At 37.2% G+C, this 21,290-nt stretch overlaps 1 protein-coding gene across 10 annotated transcripts in view; it reads right to left on the minus strand.

Moving 5' to 3' along the window:
• The window catches only part of LOC141432034 (transcription factor BCFI-like), a 70,544-nt gene that overhangs the window by 26,427 nt on the left and 22,827 nt on the right, over positions 1–21,290 (minus strand). For 2 of the 10 annotated variants that reach the window (XM_074093465.1, XM_074093473.1), the window contains exon 2: positions 7,734–8,103. In XM_074093465.1, the coding sequence (XP_073949566.1) occupies positions 7,734–8,103 (370 nt within the window). Of the gene's footprint in view, positions 1–7,733; positions 8,104–9,934; positions 10,747–21,290 lie in introns of those variants that run through there. The other 8 variants (XM_074093426.1, XM_074093418.1, XM_074093409.1 and 5 more) reach the window with 8 other exon arrangements.

The following is a 21,290-nucleotide window of genomic DNA, read 5'->3' on the forward strand; positions in this document are numbered from 1 at the left end:
CGTTCTGAGAGGAGTCCTGTGTCCTGCAGTGAGATATAGACCGAGATGGGACGTGAGATAATGAACTGTACCACACGGCGGCCACGCCATACAAAATACGCGTTCTTAAATCTACATAGGCACGACGACGTCTATACACGCGTCAATGTGAGCGTAAGATACACAGGGCTGACTATCAAAACCCTAATAAGTGCTATAAGTACCAATGATATTTAAATGTACTTATATGTAGGTATGGCTTAGATAGTGATTTTAAGCTTACCTATTTATTTAAACCTAATTAAAATGTGTCTGTCTGTGTATTTAAGCATTATTATTTTCAATTACAATAGATATATGTACGACTACAAACTTAAACGAATTATTCGGTAGGTAGTAATTTCATGTATTAATCGCGATAATTTCAGAAATCATTATTTATTTAGAAAAAGGAAGTAGGTAGGGTACCGTTACCATATCGCAAAATAATTGCTCCCAAACTTAGTGCCGTGCGGCCGACATACATCGCGTTGCGCACCCGAATGCTTTCCTGCGGTTTTCCTGCAATCTGCGCTTGAGGTGGGGGGTAACTCGAACCGGTGCGGGGCGGAGCGTAGCAATTCTGCACGTTAGTACTATTATATATTGTGTGACTGTACTTAAACATAATGTTCATCAAATATCATTGAAAGAAAGAAATACTAAATTTATTTGCCAAAATTCGGCACAGCAAAAAGAAATCACAATTAAAAATAAATAAGACAACCCTATTACCTAAAAAAGAAAGAAAAAAAGACATTGTGCCGAAAGAAGCAAAAAGGGCCATACTTACTTACTCAGCGTGTTGCCACGGCAAGCCGCAGCGCTGGTTTCAGTATGACTCTTGAGCTACTTAATAGCGTTCAAATTACAGTCAGTGGACATCATCGGAGATATGTCGATGATATGTACTCGTAGTAGGATAAATGTATAGAAAAAACTGAGATTATTATAGTAAAAAAATATATATATATATATAGTAATATAATAAATAATATACTACAGCTTAATATTTAATTTCCTTTACGTCATGCAGCTGTTTTTTCTGTAAAAGTCTATATATAATACGCCTTACTACACTTACTCACTTAAACCTGCGTAGCAGTAAGCGTAGACTAGCTACTCGACATTTTACAGTGTGAAATGAAAATACTGTTTTTCATTCTTTGTTCTTATGAATGAAACTTATGAAGGGCAACGTGATAAAAATTCGTTATGCAAGATGTGTGCAATTTCATATTAATCATCGTTCAATTTATGTTTAAAATTCATAATACTTATGACAACTTGTTTACTCAAATCATCGGCCAGTTTGTATGTATGGATCAACATCGACTAATTGGACTTCGAACCGGGACTAACGACCGCGCTGCTAGCGCTACATGGTCTCATTTAAGTATTGGGGAAAGATCAATTATCCATGCAAGATTTAAATATTTAGCAATACAACACATACCTACGTGTTTATAATCGACTAACCTAAAATGGTTAATAATTTTTGATGTAGTTTATTAAGCGGGTATAGTAAAAAACGAGTAGGTATAAATAAGATTTTCTATGGTTAATTGTTATCAGAGCGGCACGTTCAAACCTTGACATATAAATATATCCTTTATCAATACAAAATACTCGGTATAGTCAGGTTAGACTTTGTTTAAGATGCTTAAAACAAAAGAATGTAGGTACGCTGGCACCCAGTACTATTGACAAGATATATCTACCCACTGAATAAGAAAGTAAATTGTTTTAAATGGAATTGTTGTCTACAATAAAAGCGGCCGTCTTTCTTAATAGCTAATGTCATTAGCGTTAGTCATGGAGTGGTTGACTTTTAAATTCAGTCAAACGGTCTTCTGTATAACTAAAGCAACATATATTATTTGTTATTTGATCATTTTAAAAACAGCGACTATTTTAAAAACAGAAAAACTTTAACCAAATGATATCACCGAAAAAGGAAAACAGTTTTTTTTATTTGAATATTTTCTTTCTAGAAGTTATAACAAAATTTGGGTAGCCCAACTAATACCTACTTGTTTTTGCAAACCACGAGTGTCCGAGATAATTCTCAATGACAAACTGCTACTGTATAAAATTATTTTACTTTGTGTCTACAGCGGAGTTGTTATTATTACTCACGCGACGCGGGCGCGGGTGCCGGCACGCGTAACGTACCTACCTACAACGGCTTGAGAGCACTTTTAAAAGAACTTAATAAAATTATTATAAAGTAGCTAATCTAAACACTGTCCCTTATATGTTTGAGCCGAGTTGAGTACAAAGCAACACATAATCGAGGAAACGTAGGCTCTCGCTGTTACCCGCACACAACCACGCTTGCCGCTTAGAGGTAGGTAAGTATATTAATACACACACATACTCTCAATGAGCATCACACAATGAACTGATAACGGTAGAGGACAATTGTCATTTGACATACATTATAAAATAACCATCAAAGAATCGACCCAGTGTTTTCTTATTAATTTAATTTATTTTTACGTACATAAAACTTAGGCACATAATATGCGTTGCACGAGGCTTAGGCGGCATGAAGTTACATAAGGACAATAATTGAAGGAACTAAAAGTATTTATTTGCTCACCCGCGACCTTATGATAGTTAAGTTTATGCAAAATATGCGTGTTCATGCAGTTCCTTCACCTCCACACTGTAAGAACACACACAAATCACACAAACCCACCTATCACCACTACCACACTATACTGACGCGTTTCAAACTCAACCTGAGCTCATCTTCAGAGCAACACCAACCGTACACCATGCTAACAGATGTTAGACACACATCTGAGTCTTGAGTCTTAAACTTAACTTTCATAAGGTCCCGGGTGAGCAAAGAAATTCTAGTTCATTGATATGGACCTCCGCAAAGTAACGCCTGATTCAATAAATAGTTAAAGGGAAAATAGAGGAGAGGCAGGGGAAGACCGAGACGGTGTGTGTTTATGGATCAAGCCAAAAAGAAGCTCAATGTAATGTCGTATCACGAGCTCAAAGCATTGGCAGAGAGGCGTACAGAATGGCGATTAATCCACCGACAAGTTCACCGGCAAGGTCACCGACTTAGGCACTAAAGGGTCAAATAACCTTAATTGAAAACAAAATTCCTTTTAAAGGCCGTTAGTTTAACTCTTTACTGCGAATCAGTTACCAATTAAATAATTATAGACAAATTAACTAAGCTATTAACGCAGACCACAGTCTGGCGGTAGTAGCCGGCTTTGTCAGCGCTTGCGGCGGGCTCTATGTAGGTATCATGAGATCTAATATTTATCGGCCGCTATCCGCGGTTTCTGAGATCAAATAGTTGAACGGAAATCCTAGGATTACCCTAAATTCCAATTGGGATTCCCAAATTACGCTGTACTGTTAATTTACGTTGCACAAAGAACACCGGTTTCAGTGTCTCTACTTTTGCGTGCTTTAAAATTTGCACGGAATCCATAGAGCACGAGTTCGACTCGCACATGGCTGGTTTTATAGGCATACTTTTAACTAGGCATCATGAGCGTGTTTTGGCTAATTTGCACCTGTCAGTTATGCAATTAAAATACACTTTACAATTTCTTATGTCACATTTAACCTACTTTAAATTTACTTGGAATCACCGATTCTCGAAAGGGGTTTTAGGGTTATTAGATTTGACATTTTCTATACGTTCTGACGCAACCATATGGGAATAGCTGTAAGATTATTCCTAGTATCATCGCGGTCTAATAAAACCTGCATGAAACTCGAAAATTCGAATCGAATCACGAAACAGCGAGAAAACCGATTTTGATGAAGTTAGTGGTAGTCACGTGTCTGTTAAAAGATGTTATGTTATGTCTGTATGTTTTCGTTATGTGTCGTGTTGCAACCATCTCTGTTGGAATGTGTCACAACACCCCGGGAACGCAGGCGCGGCAGCACGTAGCACGTCGCTCGCACGTGACCGTCCATCAGCCTGCCGAAGGCTTTCATAACATGGACATAGTACATGAACATAACTCGAAGAATGGATATGATGCGATATTTAAAAACATCCGGTAGGTGTACGATTGCGAGTGCCGAGCTTCGGCGACCACTTCCGCCTCTTTCATATGGCGTCCTAAATATTGAATTATTACGATTAACATATTTCAAAATTGCGAAAAATTAACAGCAGCACTATTTTGGTAGTTGATTACACAAATCTCAGAATTAGAACTACCTACTTACTACTTTTTTAATTAATATACGACCATTTTGATACATAAAAACTATCCTAAAATAATTAAGTTAATAAAATACCTACTTAATTATATTACAAAAAAGTTTGCCTGTCCTTCATAAATAGGAAAGGTTAGTAATAATAATAATAATAATAAATATCATGGGACACTTGACACCAATTAATCTAGTCCCAAACTAAGCAAAGCTTGTACTATGGACACTAGGCAACGGATAAACATACTTATATAGATAAATACATACTTAAATACATATTAAACATCCAAGACCCGAGAACAAACATTCGTATTATTCATACAAATATCTGCCCCGGCCGGGATTCGAACCCGGGACCTTAATACAAGGAGATAGGAAACTGATTTTGAGGCCTTTATTTTTTACATTTTTAAACACAATATCGAGAAATATACGACTTTTGACCCCAGTTCTAAAATATCGTAATTTAAAAAAATATTTCGCAATTATCAGCTGTATAATTCAGAAGTGCTGGTAGTTTTAGGAAAAACTTTCATATATATTTGTTCTGTACGATAAATTAAATAAAGTCTCCAAATGAAAATCAACGTTAATTGAAGTTGCAAAAGCTATTTCAGGAAAAATTAGTTTGTAAGTTGCATGCCGCGCAGTTTTCTCAGTACAATTCGAAAAAAATCTAGATGAAAGCGGAAGATTTTGGGAGTGATTGAGAAAACGAATAATCTTATTATTTGAACGTGTTAATGAGTTGTTACTAATGTGTAAAGTCGTTAGTTCGAGGTCGATAGACGAGGGCCGGCGCCGCTGCCATTAGCCGGTCTGTTAGACGGTCTGTCCGCGACTGCGACCTGAGGTCCTAACGTCAATCGCGGATGCAAAGTATCCATCCCTTGCGCACACGCTACGTTTAGAGAGAAAATAGGTACTTGCTTTAATTCCATGAAAAAAACCTTTTATACACCTTCCTTTCCTTCCTTCCCTTGTACTCGTAGTGACTAATCTTTTGTTTTTGATATATCCTGTCAAACGTTCAAAGGTTAACTGGAAGACCACCTTTGTACATCTTATTATTTGTTAATTTCATGTGTTTTTATGTTTGCAATACAATACAATACCTACTGTACAATATTATAAACTTTAGCTACCTCCATCACCTCCATGTGCCAGCTAATGATGTGCGTCTTACGTAGACTCTACGCTCTATCCCGTGCATCACATTAGTGCGCAGACAGTTGAGAGACATCTTAGATCACGATTAAGTTAATGATCTTAAACATGATTTCATCAGGTGAGTTATACATACGGAAAATCCTACTTTACGACTTTGTTTAAATTAGCTTACGTATTGCGTGGCCTGAAACTTCATTCGAGGTACCAAGTAACATTAATGATTATAGTAAAGTAGGTAGTTGATACGATTAAGCAATTATCTTATGAGATTTTAGGACTCTAATAAAAAAACGGCAAAGAGCGTGTCGGGCCAGGATCACTTTGTAATCTTTGTAATCAAAATATGAAGCCTTCTTATTCCCTGGCATATCCTAGTGCACCACTAAAAATGTCCTTTTAGGAATGTATGTGCCAAGTACTTAGTCTCCAGTTCCAGTGTTTTAGGTTGCGTGTTGTTCCATGGAAATTTTGTTTAATCTTGAAAATCGGTTGTAGGTATCCATTTTAACGTCCCAGTTGAACGCGAAATAAGAATTCTCTAAATTTTATTATAGGTAGTTACGGAAATAAAGCCTCCTTAAATCGAAACTATTTATAAAACCTTTTAATAGGTATTTTGATTAATCCCTTGCCACTGCACCTCTGTGACGCTCAAGAAATATGCCTGCCAAATTTCAAGTCATTCAGTAACATCTCAACTTAACCATAATCACAAAAAAAAATCTGAAAAACTTTCATAAGAAACGTAAAATTGTGTACGTAGGTAAATTTGAAATTAACTTAAATTAAATATTTTTATGACATGGGGTCAGTTTTTTTCACCAAGTTAAATAAGAAGTTGTGGTTGAAATAATTGGTCATAATTATTTATTATATTCAAGATATAAATAGGCCAGACTTAGCCCCAGCACAACTCTTAATTTTCCTTGTAACACCACTTAAAATACGAAGATGAATCATTTAATATATAACCTAAACATCTTACAGGAAACTGCAAGTACTTTATATTATATGCGTTGCCTCTCCAGTTTAGAATAATGTAATATTATGGTCAATACCAGCATCAGTGGTAATAAATGCTCATTAGTGCAAGTATTATTCTAATTTTAACGATTTGTTATTTTATTACATAATTACCATATTTAAACTTAAATAAAGATTCACAAGTAAGTAATACCTACATAATTAGGGACACTAATAATATTGACTCTATTTTAGAAAATTAACGTGTTTATTTTGAATGTTTATGCTTATTAAAATAAAATAGAAAACACCATTTCTTCTAGCCTTGACATATTATTAGGCAGTCAATGTTAGATAATCAACTTGATTACTTAAAAACCCTAATAACTGTTAATCTAGACAGGCGGTAGCGTGTCAAGCCATAACATTAGAATTTATGTAATTTTGTAACGTTGTCGCACCAACTAACTACATATTTAAAAAACACTATAAAAATATAATTCTCACTTGATTTGAATTACTGTGCATTCCAATCTTCGTTTCATTAATAATCGAATTGAAGCGATTGCATCAAGTAAAATTACCTACATGAATATAATATTTACAATATATTTAATAAGTTATAGGTACCTAAAAGATAATATCTCAATGATTAACCAGGAACAACGTTAGGCTAGTGACTTCTAAATAAGTAAGTTTCAAAAGTGCTTGGAGGAATGTGATGGTTCAGTATGTATGTATTAAATAAGAAAATGCTAAACCAAATTAAAGTACGTTCTCAGATTATCAACAAGATATGTAATAGACCAATTCAAAACAGTTGCCGAAACGGATGGGCTACGTTTTATTGCTGTACCTAGGTACACTACCTCTATAATGGTAATGGTAAGTAAGCCCTTGTTTCGAGGGTTACCCGACCAACAAAATGTTTGAAGTCTTTAGTACCTACCTATTTGTTTTTATTAGCAGAACGTTTGCTCAGCGAAATCTAAGTTTGTTTTAATGAAAAAAAATTCAGGTGCTCCAGACAGGATTTAAACTTGCATCTTAGTTATACGCGTCGAGTACCTATGTTACCGACTGCACTACGCCTCCACCCTACCCATCCGAAAATCTGAATCGCTTCTATTCTATATAACAGTTGCGTTTGATGCCATCTATCGCAACTATCATAAAAAATACTTTTACACTGATAATTATATGATTTGAAATGATGTTTTTTAATTAAAAAAATAATGACACTTATTCTATCGATATCCACTTATCTTATGTCGTCAAAACAAACCATCAGATAGTCACTTAATAAAAATATGCATTAATTAGCTATTCTCATGTATGTATTATTAAGTATATAGTTATAGATAAAGACTTACCCGTCAGCATGATGATGGTGGCCGTGGGCGTAGGCGGGCGGGGGCCCGGGCGTGTAGGGCTCGTAGTGCATAGGGCGGTAATCATCGGGGTGCTCGGGCGAGGGGCTGAGGTCAGGGCTGCGGCCCCGGATGAAGACCACGCCGTCGGTGGAGCCCGCGGCCCCCGCCGGCGGCTTGAAAAGCGTCTCCTCGAGGTGCGTGTAGGTCTGCATGTCGCGGCCGTGTGCCGCCGCCGGCCGCAGCTCCTGGTAGCTGCGAGAGTGGGACGGCGACAGACCGCCCTGGTGGGCGTAGCCGAACGCCGGCAAGGGGGGCGGGCTCTCTGCCTCCCCGCCGCCCGCTCCCTCCGCGCCACACTCTGCCTCGCCTTCTGCGCACACGCATACATGTTTGATATTATATTATGCTATAGTGATTCCACTGGACTCTACATCGCACATACTTGCTACGCTAGAGACACCGATTGGTGATTGCCGCTGCGTTATTTGTGTTGTGATGCTATGCGTAGATAGCACCCCACCATACAAATGATTGGTGCGGGCCCTTTAGCAATAAGAAAACGTCTTGTCTAACGCACTACTTTTTCCTATATTATTAGCTAAGCGCCCACAATTTAAATACCTACGCAAATTACATTATTCTGTTTTTTTGGCTTAAAAAGCTAAAATTAATCCAATTAAATAAAAAAAAAAATCATACTCGTACCAACATAAAGGCACATTGTTCAATTTATGATACAATTTCTTATCTTTAATTTGATATAGTAGGTGTGTACTCGTACCCATGTCGAGAGAAAGCTTGTAGAGTCGTACCTAAATGTAGGTATCTCCTGGTATAAAACTATGCTATTGATATTCTAATAGAAGGTAGGTAAAGTAGGTACTATAAATCTATTATTACTTGCTCGGATAATTACTCGTACCTACTCTCTATTATTATTATACTTAGAAATAAGAACCTATCTAAAATTAATATAACGTTAGTAATGATAGATAGGTTAGGTTAGGTCCCATCACAGTCTAGAATAAAAATAGTTATCAGATTTAAGTGTTGCGGGTAAGTTGGATAGTTTCAGAGTAGTCTGATTGTGGTTAGATCGCAAGGTGCACATAATATCGCTCGTTCTATGAGACGATAAGAGTGAGAATCTGGCCAAGTGCGAGTCAGCCTTGCACTTATGACATATATTCTGTTATTAAACTTTTTATTATGTACCTACATTTTGCTGTGCTACCCAAATAAAAATTTAAAATAATACTAATTATTTTTAAAAATCCGTGATTTGGATTATTGTTTTTCACTCTTGTTAATGTTTATAATTTCCTATTTGCCTATATCACAAGAAAAGACCCACGTGTTTTGACATAAACACTTTTTTGTATGAAAAGCACTTTCAAAAGGCATGTATCTTATGAACATGGGGATTAAGAACTTGCATTTTTTATGAATTTCAGAAACTAAATTTCAAGTCGATATCTAAACCCGTTCCTAAGATACTTAATAGTGGTGACACACGCCACCCTTCCTGACCTGACCTGACCTGAACCCTAAAGAGATCTCAAATTGCCTGGGGGAAAATTTACTGGGCCAAACTTGTTACTTGAACATAAATTCAAGCATTTTCAAAAATTTACTTCGCGGAGGTCCTCAATGAACTGAAAAAATTGTATTTAGTTTATAATTCCAAGCGTCTCAATCTTATTTTCAAAACGATATTATTTAAGTATACAGCAGAAAGTACGTTGAGGTAAGTACTTGCCAGTACCTACTTCTTTTGTATTGTGCGTGTGCGTCCATATTATTAGAAACCCTATAAAATTTGGTACACTTCTAATTGAGTTCAAAAACAAGTCATTCTCAGACAAACTATAGAACAAATTAAGCTTTATTATGCATTCAAATATTTACAAAATGGATGATTTTGTAAATAACGATAAAGTTTAGTAAATAATTTAATTACGAATGCTCATTTACTGAAATGTAGGAAGGTAATTAGTTTGTACAACATATTTGTAACATAAATTGTTCATGATTATGTCGCGACTTAATAACAGAGTAGGAACCTACCTACCTACCGGTTAACTCACTAATTAGCGGTTCACCATATGACCACGATGACAATCAAAATTAAACAACATACAAAAATTTTATAATTCTCACACTTGTGATACTGTTAGAGAGAGTTAAAAGTATGAAGTTACCTTTGGTACTGTTGTTGTTAACTTCAGCAATGAGAGCCTCTAGTTCAAAGTTTTCTGATTTCAGCCAGAGCGCGTTCGAGCCGGTCGCGCAGGGCCACGCTTCGTGCAGCATGCTGAGGTTTGTTTACGTACCTACGGTACGTGTTCGCAGGACTAAGTAAGGCGGCGTGCGCACTGCGTTGACGCGCAGCGTAGACTGACGCGGTGCGCGGCGCAGGCGCCGGCCGGGCGCTCGCCTCCCCGCCAGCGCAGGGCTCATTGGCCATTAGCTCCTCCAAACTCCTTTTTTATCCTGGTGTTGTTTTTTTGGGAGGACTGGTCAGACATGATCACGGTTTATAATTCAGTGATGTGTTTGTATACCTATCAAGTACCTAATCAGTTTTATATTCAATAGTAAGTAGATTAAAGAACGAATCTATCGGAAAGAACATCTCTTAGTATTACAGTACCTACGATAACTTGGAGTTGACACTTGACAGATGGGCGTGCCTTCAGTTAATTTTCAACTTTGAGGTCATACAAATAAAAAAGTTTTTACATAATCTGTTAACGAAGGTAGCGGTGTAACGAGGTGTCTAAAAATGGCTTTATTTGTATGACATCAAAGTTGAAAATTGACTGAAGGCACGCCCATCTGTCAAGTGTTAACTCGAATTAATCAAACTGTGTCTTGTATCGATTTGAAAGATTTTTTTTTTACTTCTAGAACCGAGTCTCAGAAAAAAATGATCATTGCGTTGAATTATTACAATGCATTTACTGTCAAAACAAGAGCTCTATATATCGAGATCTGGGGGCACGGCAGTGCCCCGCCAAGTCGAGTAATAAAAACAAAGGCACGGCCGTACCTACCGTATTTTTCTCGAAGCCATTCAGGCAATTTTCAGCCTCCTGTGATTTTATTATGGATGAAGCGAAAACCCTGAATTTTGAGTTACATAGGTCCTAATGGGACTTAGCTATAAACCAATAAAAAAATATTTGAAGTCGTAGTTTAATAACTACATCTCAAAGTTCCTCAGGATTGTCACTGACATATTCACTGACTCACTAGCAGACCCACAAAGTCCAAATTTTAAATATAATAAGTTTTTAGCCTATATAGTCACAGAAAAATCCAAAATGTTGCAATTTCAGTTACGTTTCAAAGTTATACAAGCTGCATATGTAAGTAAGTTTGTAATTCCATATAAATGCTTGCGTAAAAAGTTACACAGCAATGATATATCTGAGTATGGGGCTAAAATTAAACTGTTAAAGTTATTAGTACGAAAGTTTGTTTGTTTCTGTATATGTGTGTGAGTGTGTGTGTGTGTGTGTGTGTGTGTGTGTGTGTGTGTGTGTGTGTGTGTGTGTGTGTGTGTGTGTGTGTGTTTGCGTGTGAGTGCGTGTGACTCAGATGAGATGAAGATGTGGATGGAGGATAGGGAATGGACGCGATGGACAATAGAGGATGGACGATGGATGACGATGGACGATGGACGATGGACGATAGACGATGGACGAAGGACGATGTACGTGAATGGACGATGGGCAAGAATGGACGATGAACGAGAATAGACAGAAGGACAAGAATGGACGATGGACGAGAACGGACGATGGACGAGAATGGGCGATGGACGAGAATGGACGATGGACAATAACTGAGGTTGGACGATGGACGATGGACGAAAATGGACGATGGACGAGATTGGACGATGGACGGGAATAGACGATGGACGAGGATGGACGATGGATAATGGACGAGAATAGACAATGGACGAGAGTGGACGATAGACGAGAATGGACGATGGACGAGGATGGACGATGGACAATAATTGAGTATGGACGATGGGCGGTGGACTAGGATGGACGATGGATGATGGACGAGAATAGACGATGGACCAGAGTGGACGATGGACGAGAATGGACGATGGACGAGAATGGACGATGGACGAGAATTGACGATGGACGAGAATGGACGATAGGCGATACTGGACATTGGGCGAGAATTAAGGATGGACGAGAATGATCGGTGGACGATGGACGATGGGCGAGACTGGACGATGGGTGAGAATTTAGGATGGACGAGAATGATCGGTGAACGATAGACAATGGACGATGGATAAGGATTGACGATGAACCCTGGACGATGGACGAGTATGGACGATGGACGAGAATGGACGATGAACAATGGACGAGGATGGACGATGGACTATGGACAATAGACGATTGTCCAGCTATACTCAACCTGCCATTTGGCCCACCAAGCTTTTATGAGGGCCCAACTGGTATGAAAATCATAAATATTTTCATTTTTTTTTTACATTTGTTCTGATGACAATGAATGCTGCGGCCCGTTGTATCATTAATGCGACACATTTGTGGTCCACATAGAAAAAAACTTGAGTATGGCTGCGATAAACGATGGACGAAGGAGGATAATAATGTACAAGTAGTAGTACCCGAAACGAAAAAGAAGGACTGCCCGCAAAGCTACGTAATGACATAAGAATTAAAAATAAATAAAAAATATTTATTCAGTATCAACTAATGTTACAGTATTTATGTTCAAAAGAATAATCGTCAACTTCAGCTATTTAAAGTAGGTACCTAATTCTAATTGAAGGTAGCGTTAGCCCTAATGCCATGCAGTTTGGGCGATACACTATTCAACAAATATTCATTTAACAAACAACGTTTTGCAAACTTTTATTTCACAAATTAATCGTTTTTTAACACCACATTTCACAAATTGATTGTTTCACAAACTTTTTATTTGACAAACCATCATATAACAAAACAAATCTTTATTTGGCGAACTATTTATTTATTTTCTTCGTCATTTGGCAAAACCACGTTTGTCAAATCAACGTTTGGCAAAAAACGTTTAATAAAATGTATCATCTAATGAACACTAAAGTTATTAAGAATAATTTAGAGGTGCCTGCTGAGGTTAACTTGGTTAAGAAATAGGTTAGGTTGGAACTGCAACCCTAAGAAAAACTAAATTCTGCCAGTAAAGTTGGTTAGGTTAGAACTGCGACCATAAGAAAAAACGACCTGCTGAAAGTACAGTAGGTTAGGTTAAATTCAAATTCAATTTTTTTTTTATTTGAATTTAACCTAACCTAATCTACTGTACTAGTAGGTTAGGTTAGGTTAGAACTGCGACCCATAGAAAAACAACTACTGTCATTTACCTATAGTTGGTTGGGTTAGGTTAGATAGAACTGCGACCTTAAGGAATGCGAAACAACCACGAGAAAAAACGCCACGAGAACAAAATCCTACCAATTTAAAAAAATTATGTAACTAGTTTTTCAAATACTAAGTAATCATTTTTTAATTGATGTTTTGTAAAATGACTAAACAGTTTGAAAAATGAGTTGTTTGGGTAATGGATATTTTTTATATGATGATTTGTCATATGATGTGTTTGTAAAGTTACAAGTTTGTTAAAAGTATATCAAGTGATCATTTGTGATATGAGCAGTTTGTGATATGTAGTGGTTCTGAAATGGATAGTTTGTGAAATGTTGTTTGAGAAATGATTATTTGTTAAACGTTGTTTGCCAAATGATAGTAAACCCTATATTTAATACGAGTATGAGTAAAGCGTTGAGTGCGTTGCCCAAGTCAATATGTGTTTAAAAAATAATTTGTCTTACTCTTTATTTGGGAACTATTCTCTGGGTGCAAAGTAGGAGATGGGGGAACCACGAATCAATCGCAGCGCGCACCTTGGCCAAACAAAGAACTTTTCGGCGGACCAACTGTCACTATTTACTAGTGAAATTTACGTATTCGTGCATTATTAAGCAAAAATAAATAAATATACGTTACGAAACCTGCTGCGTAGTTAACTGCAAGAACAATGGCATAAACAGTGATCACAAATTCTATAAATTTCCACAAGAAAGATGTTTTGTATGGCGTCGATGTCACTGAAGTTTGACGAATTACACGAGCTTCAATGGTGTGGCTCATTATGAATTTATGATTTCACTAGTTTCTTTTACGTCTTGGACATATTGAGCTAAAAATAATTGCTTTCCTTTTATTGTTGTTGTTTGTCGTCGTATAGTGTGCTCGAAATCCAGCTTTGACAATTAATTTGCCCATATTTAACTGAAAATACACAAAAAAGTTGCATTACTAATGACCTACTACAGTCATAAATAATCGTCTGCAAGATACAGTGTGTATGAAAAGATCGTGATCGGTATAATTCTTATTTTTTAAATGGCACATATTAAAAAAAAGTACTGGCTGAATAGCATGGTCTTTAACGAACAATGCTCTGTAAAATAAAAAACTTGTCAGTCTCCCGCCAAAAGAACATTTTCCAAAATAAGTGCCGCGTATGCTACACGATACGAAGCAGTGTTCCTCTGTTTACATCCGAAAGGACCCAAAATGTCTCGCGATCGGGCCGCTAAGTACATGAATAAGTCGAAGGCGTTTGTGAACAAGTGGGTGAAAAGATACTCGGAAACAAAAAACGTCGACGACTTACCAGAACGCGGGGAAACAAAATCAACCTCTTCTGCAGAAAATAAGCGGATTTTTCAGATATTTATGAAAAATCCACTTTTATCTTTGCGTTCTGGGCAAGAAAAGTTAAAGAAATATGGTTTATCTATGTCTATACATACAATACGAAGACGTTTGATGGAAAATGGATTCAAATTTCGAAGTACTATGAAGAAACCGCTCCTTACTGAAAAACACACGGGAAAGGGACTGTCATGGGCGAGTGAAAACAAAAACCGGGATTGGAATAATATAATATTTTCAGATGAAGCTTCATTTTGGGCTGCTAATTACTCAACTAGGGCTTGGTCTGCGGCTGATAACAGATTGCTCGTGCGGACCGTGAAGCACCCAGTAAAGGTGCATGTTTGGGGATGCTTCTCAAAACAAGGTTTTGGCCTTTTGCACTTGCATTCACTGGTTCACTGGATGCCCTAAAAATGACGAAAATTTATGAAAATGCATTGTTACCTTTCGCTAACAAGATGTTCTCAAGGCATAATGCTACATGGATCCTGCAAGAAGACAATGACCCTAAACACCGAAGTCGGGTTTGTACTGCGTGGAAGGCCGAAAATGGCATCGATGTTTTGGATTGGCCCTCACAATCACCCGATGCCAATCCAATAGAAAATGTATGGGCGTGGATGAAGCTGAAATTACGAGGAAAAAATACTGTTAGCGTTGCTGATCTATCTCGAGAACTGAACCGAGGTCTTTACCTCGCAGTTACGCTGAAAATTTAGTTGAAAGTATGCATCAAAGACGCCAAGCCATAGGTACTTAAGAGTTCGTTAATAGTTATTTGAACTTAGTTAATCCAATAAAACCTGCGAAATTGGCGTTACAAACCGGCGTTGCGTTGTAAACTATCATTCAGCAACTTGATATGTTTCGGATAGTCGTCCAAAATAATCTTTCTCCATTCTAAGGTGGAGAACCTTAAAACACCAAATGCTATTTTTCACTTACCTACAATTTTACATGAAAATAAGTGTTATTGTTTTCATTCTGATATACTCGTAGGACCTATCGCAAAAAATGGTAATGCGCTTACTGGACGATGCTCATTCAACTTCGTTGATAACGTCCAAGTCAATACTTAATGCATCGCGAATCGGCGTGCGGTGCGGCGTTGTACATAAGGACGTACGGTATTGTACATATAAACTAAATGACTAGGAGGTGTTATCGTCTTCGGCGGCTAGGAAGGAAGTAAATATAATCAGTAGCGTAGATATTAACAGACTGTGTGTCTGGCGTGTAAGTGATGTTGAACGGATCAGCTGATCAGCAGCAGCCGCTATCGGCACGACGCGCGCGCGGTGATAAGGCTCCGACCACGTGCGCGCGCTTCGACACTCGTCTTATCGCACACCATCTCCCGACCTACACCCACTAGATACTAAACCTAGCCTTTACAGAATCGACAATCCGTTTTCTATAACCACTTTTTTTGAATTAGATCCCAGATGTCTACAAAGTGTAGGTACCTAATTGATCATACAAGATGTAAACGTATTCTAAGGTGTTCTATGGGCTCTGGTGAAAAGTAGATGGGCTTGAGTGCGCCAACGGTTACGATTTATGATTATATGTGCAACAAGATATTTTATCCATATATAGCAAGAGTGAGTCAAAGAGGAAGACGATAAAATGAAAGTTAATAGGTCTAGCGAGGCCCCTGTACGCTATTTCCCCAAACCTTTCTTTCTTTCTATTTCCGCGCACTGAGCGAGTTATCTCACTCCGCTCCCGGGAACTAATAAATTTTATCGTATTAGTGGTAAAAAGGCTGTAAATCGTGGTGCTCGTAGTTTTTCGTAGTTCCAAGTACCCGCGCGGCTTGCAAGAAAAAAAGTGTTGTGACAGCAAGTCGCGAGAGGCGACGCCCCGCGGCGCGAGCGGCCGCGCGTGTAATCCCAACATAAATAAATAACCATAACCGTAACTATTAACGAGCCATCATCGTTAACTGATTTACTGCCGGCCGTTCCTGCATCCCGGTCCCGACCCGCCTTTATCTCCATTTAACAACTATATTATTCTGTTTTTAACATGTTGTTTGTTTTTGCATGTGTTTACTTAGGTATCTCGACAAACAGAAAAACACAAAATTACAAAAATTCTGTCCTTGCAATAAAGTGGCTTGAGTGGCAATGGCAAAGGGTTAAGATAATGACAGTAACAAATAAAGTGACTTAAATTGAAATGACACATGTTTGCCTGTTAATATTGTTACCTATCCTTCATGTTGCCATCGACGGTTTTGCTAGGTACTACGTATTCTGTATAATGTGTTAGTACAATTCCCTGAACTTTGTTCCTACTAGCGAGCATGGCATTAGTAGGTTCATAATGCGCAAACAAAGGAAGTACCCTAATTCTTAATATCGTATCGTTAACGGAAAAAAACCATTTAAATCACAAAGAAGATGTAATAGGTATAAATATCATTTAGAACCAAATAAAAATACAATTGTGCCTGAAAGCGTCATACATAATGTTTTTAATTTTATTTGAGTTACCTACTTACTATCTTTTAACATGAGGATACAAACACGATACAAATCACATCATTATTATTTTTTCAAGTACCAGTGTTCATTATTATTTTTTCAAGTTCAAGGCCTCCCCCTTAGGCCGCCACAATGAACGACAACTCGCCACTTGCATCCACCAGTTTCCCGCAACTCTCACGATGTCGTCAGTCCACCTGGTAGGAGGCCTGCCAACGCCTCGTCTTCCGGTTCGTGGTCGCCACTCGAGAACTTCTCCCCCAACGGTTATCTGTTCTTCGAGCGATATGGCCCGCCCATTGCCACTTCAACTTGCATATTTATCCAGCTATATCAGTGACTTTAGTTTTCCGTATTCTGAGTAGAATCCTATTGTGCAAAGAAACTCCAAGCATAGCTCTCTCCATAGCTCGTTGCGTGACTCTGAGCCTCTCTAAGAGGCCAACAGTCAAGAACCACGTCTCAGAGCCATAAGTCATCACTGGCAGGCAACACACTCTGGTCGAAGACTCTAGTCTAATAGGTAATTAATTACCAGTGCACAATTCCACCAAGATAATCAATGCAATGTAATATATTATCTGATACAAATACGAAACTCGAATGCCTACTCGTTTTTTTTTTTGTAAACCTAACTCACATATTGTTATATATCCACTTGTCATCTTTCCTGTTGCGATGTATAGCAACCAGGTATTTACTCAAATAAAGATTAAAACTGCAGCTGCGTTAAAAAACTTATTTAGTTATTTTGTAAAAAATCGTTTTGATAGACTCAAACATTTTTCAACTAGATTGCATATTTGAGCGCAGTACTGTATTGTCTTGCCCGACCGAAATGTGTCCATGTATTTTCATTATCTTTCAAGTTACTTAAAAAGAATGCGACGGCAGGTAACAAATACGCAATGACTCAACTCTTCGTAATGATGCATAACATGCTCGTTCACGTACTATACTGGTCACCAAATGTCATAGTGTAAATTAAAAAACCCTTAAGTAGTTAATATTTAGATTTAAATAACTTGATCTAGGATCAAAATAAAAAAATATTAAGATTATTATCGATTCCACGCAGTATGCAGTGTTTAATTTAGATTCCGCTGCTTTTGCTTTTATATTGCACCTACTGGCTTTTACCCGTGACATTATTTCAGGTTATCCTTATCCCGCTGGAACTGTGCAATTTTTCGGGATAAATACCATCCTATGTCCTTTCCAGGGTCTCCAACTATGGGTATCCATATCAAATTTAATGTAAATCGTTTGAGCGATTTAAGCGTGAATAGTTAAGTAACAAACAGAGAGCTACTTTCGCCTTTATAATAGGTATTAGTAAGATTTTTTACTCATTACGTAAATGCACGGAAAGTATATTATATAAGTACGTGTAGATAACCAAAAAAAATTTTTTTTGCTGTCATGGAATACCCAGGAAGTACCTACATTGCGTGCGGTCTTCATTTACGTTGCAATCTATGTGTTTAGGCAAAACGCTTTTATCGTTAGATTTCAAGATCTTAAATTGCGTACTCGTAAGTACATTCAATCACGATAGGATACCTAAATAAAAAGTAGCCTATCTAGAGATCCGTCTATCAAAAATAAATAAAATAAATAAAAATATAAATAAATTAAATATAAATTTTGTCATAGTTAAACCATATGCAAAGCAACGCCGTTTTATCGTAAAAGAGTTATAAGGACTATTACTAGTACACATTCATAAACTTTTACATTTATAATATACTAGAGGACCCGGCAGACGTTGTCCTGCCCGAAAAAACACTAAGTACATTTAAAAATTATGACAACATACAAACAACAGCGCCATCTAGCGGGTCCTATTGCGTTTCCGAACCATCAACCAACGTTGTTTTGCCATATCAATTATTATAAGTAGGTAAATATTATTGTACACAAATAAATATCAAATAACTAACTTATTGTAAGTGTGTGGGGATGTGGTCTATAACTGACAGTTACGAAACCCATGACCATGAACATTTTGTATAGGTAAATGTTTTTTGTTTTATTTTATTTTTCGTCAATTTTCCAATGTTTTTAATACTTATTATCCTATTCCTGACGAAGACAAATCCAAAAACAAAAACAAAACAAAAAAAATGGTCCAGCCGTTCTTGAGTTATAAATGACTAACACGACTTTGTTTTAAAATATGGATTATTTAGTAGAATAAGACCTGCACCGGATAAAATGGTTCAAAGGTTGCTAGGTGATAAAAAGGTAGAGTTCTCAATACCACCACGTGCGTAAGGTTTAACTTTTCCCACGATATACTACATAACACAGTCTGAAAGAAGTTGAAAGTTCCTCCAAGGGATTAAGTTTAACGCGCTCCCATTGTTAAAGGTATAAGTACACCGGGCGCTAACGAGGTTCGCGGAAGGTACGGGCGCTCGTGCCTGCCCAGCGCTACCGCTTGAGAAAAATATTATTTTTTATGCACAGTTGTTTGTGTTTTACCTGAGTGTTTTTTATAGCCAACGCATTTAAACTCATTTCCTTAGAACCCTAGAACATAAAATAATCGTATCAAAATATCAAGAAGTTATGCTCAAACATCAAAATCTATTTAATATTAATAGTTTCCTCCTGCGTCCTCACATTTTAATGTGTGGAATCCATATTGTGCAGAATCGCGACTAGGAAGAAACAGTAATGGCATGAGCGTCGAATAATCCTTTTAAACAAACTTAGCGTTAAAGACCTAGACATGGTTGACCTGCCTTGTTATTTTGGATATTATTTCAAAATTCTTAGAATTCTTTTTTCAATGAACAATTTGTACTTTATGAAGTACATTCGGCCGTTATTCTTAGTGTTAATTAGTCCTTTGTATAGTACGCGAGGACTTAGGAGCTTAAACGTCGAATAATCAGTGTTGTAAAATGTGTTGTGGTAACAAATTAGCAGGACATCGAAAAAAAATCAAACTAATCGTTTTTAGGGTTCCGTAGTCAACTAGGAACCCTTATAGTTTCGCCATGTCTGACCGTCTGTCTGTCTGTCTGTCTGTCTGTCTGTCCGCGGATAAACTCAAAGATCGTGATTACTAGAAAGCTGTAATTTGCCATGAAACATATCAGTTACGTCGACAGTGGTAAAATAAAATAAAAAAACTAATATATTTTTTAAGGGTACTTCCCATAGACGTACTCGTAAAGTGGGGATGATTTTTTTTTTATCGACTAACCCTATAGTATAGGGCATCGTTTGATAGTTCTTTTAAAAGCATTGGGGGGTAGCTAAGACGATTTTTCTATTCAGTGATCTGTTTGCGAAGTATTCAACTTTCAAGTGCAAATTTTCATTAAAATCGAGCGCCCCCCCTCTCTAAAATCTACTGTTGGGTGTAAAAAAAAAATCAGAATGGTAGTTAAATATACCAAATTTACAAGGAAAATTATAGCGGCTAAGATTGCTTGAGAATTATTAGTAGTTTAAGAGTAAATAGCAGCCTAAAGTATAAAACATACCTAAACATGGAAGATTCCATACACAATATGAAATCCTTAGAAATATTACTTGATATTTTCGTAATGGCTACGGAACTCTATCCTGGGCCTGTCCAATATGCTCTTGGCCGGTTTTATTTTCTATTAAGGGTTCTAATAATCAACTTTGAAAAATTATGGTTTTCCGGTCAGCCGCGGCTATCGTCTGTACATAATTATAATTACATTTCGGTTAAGAATTTTGTATTTTGTTCTACAATTTTCGAATCCTAGATTCAGTTTTTGACATTCAAGTCTTAAGAAGTAGTTAACATAACTAATTTGGAGTAAGATCTTTCATAACATGTAGTGATGCCAGGCAACCCCATAATCTACCTTGACAAGCATGCACCAAGTTGTCTATTCACTGGAAACATTTAAACAAACATTTTGTTTAGTCGTGTATTGACTATTTTATATGGCAATAAGACTAAACTATCTAGTAGGTATGTATCTAGATAGGTACCTACTTAGGTAATGCTTGAAGCTGAAGTGAGCGATCTAGTTTAGGTAGGTACATGAATGCACCCGGTGAATACCTACGTGGCTTAAGGTTCGTTTAAAAAATGGTTTGTGAAATATAAACGGCGTTTGAAATTAGTAAGGGTTAGGACAAATGGATCAAATACGATACTTATTTTTGATAGCTACATCCACTGATTCGTCAATTTACATTGATTAGTGATTACACGTAAAAAAATACAATAATAATAATAAAGAGCATGTATAATTTAGACGATGCAAGTAAGACTAAGGGTTTTTGTGCCAAAATCTATTTAAATCATCCTTTTCTTGTAGGTT

This window comes from Choristoneura fumiferana, chromosome Z, assembly GCF_025370935.1.
Source record: "Choristoneura fumiferana chromosome Z, NRCan_CFum_1, whole genome shotgun sequence".
Taxonomy (NCBI): Eukaryota; Metazoa; Arthropoda; class Insecta; order Lepidoptera; family Tortricidae; genus Choristoneura; species Choristoneura fumiferana.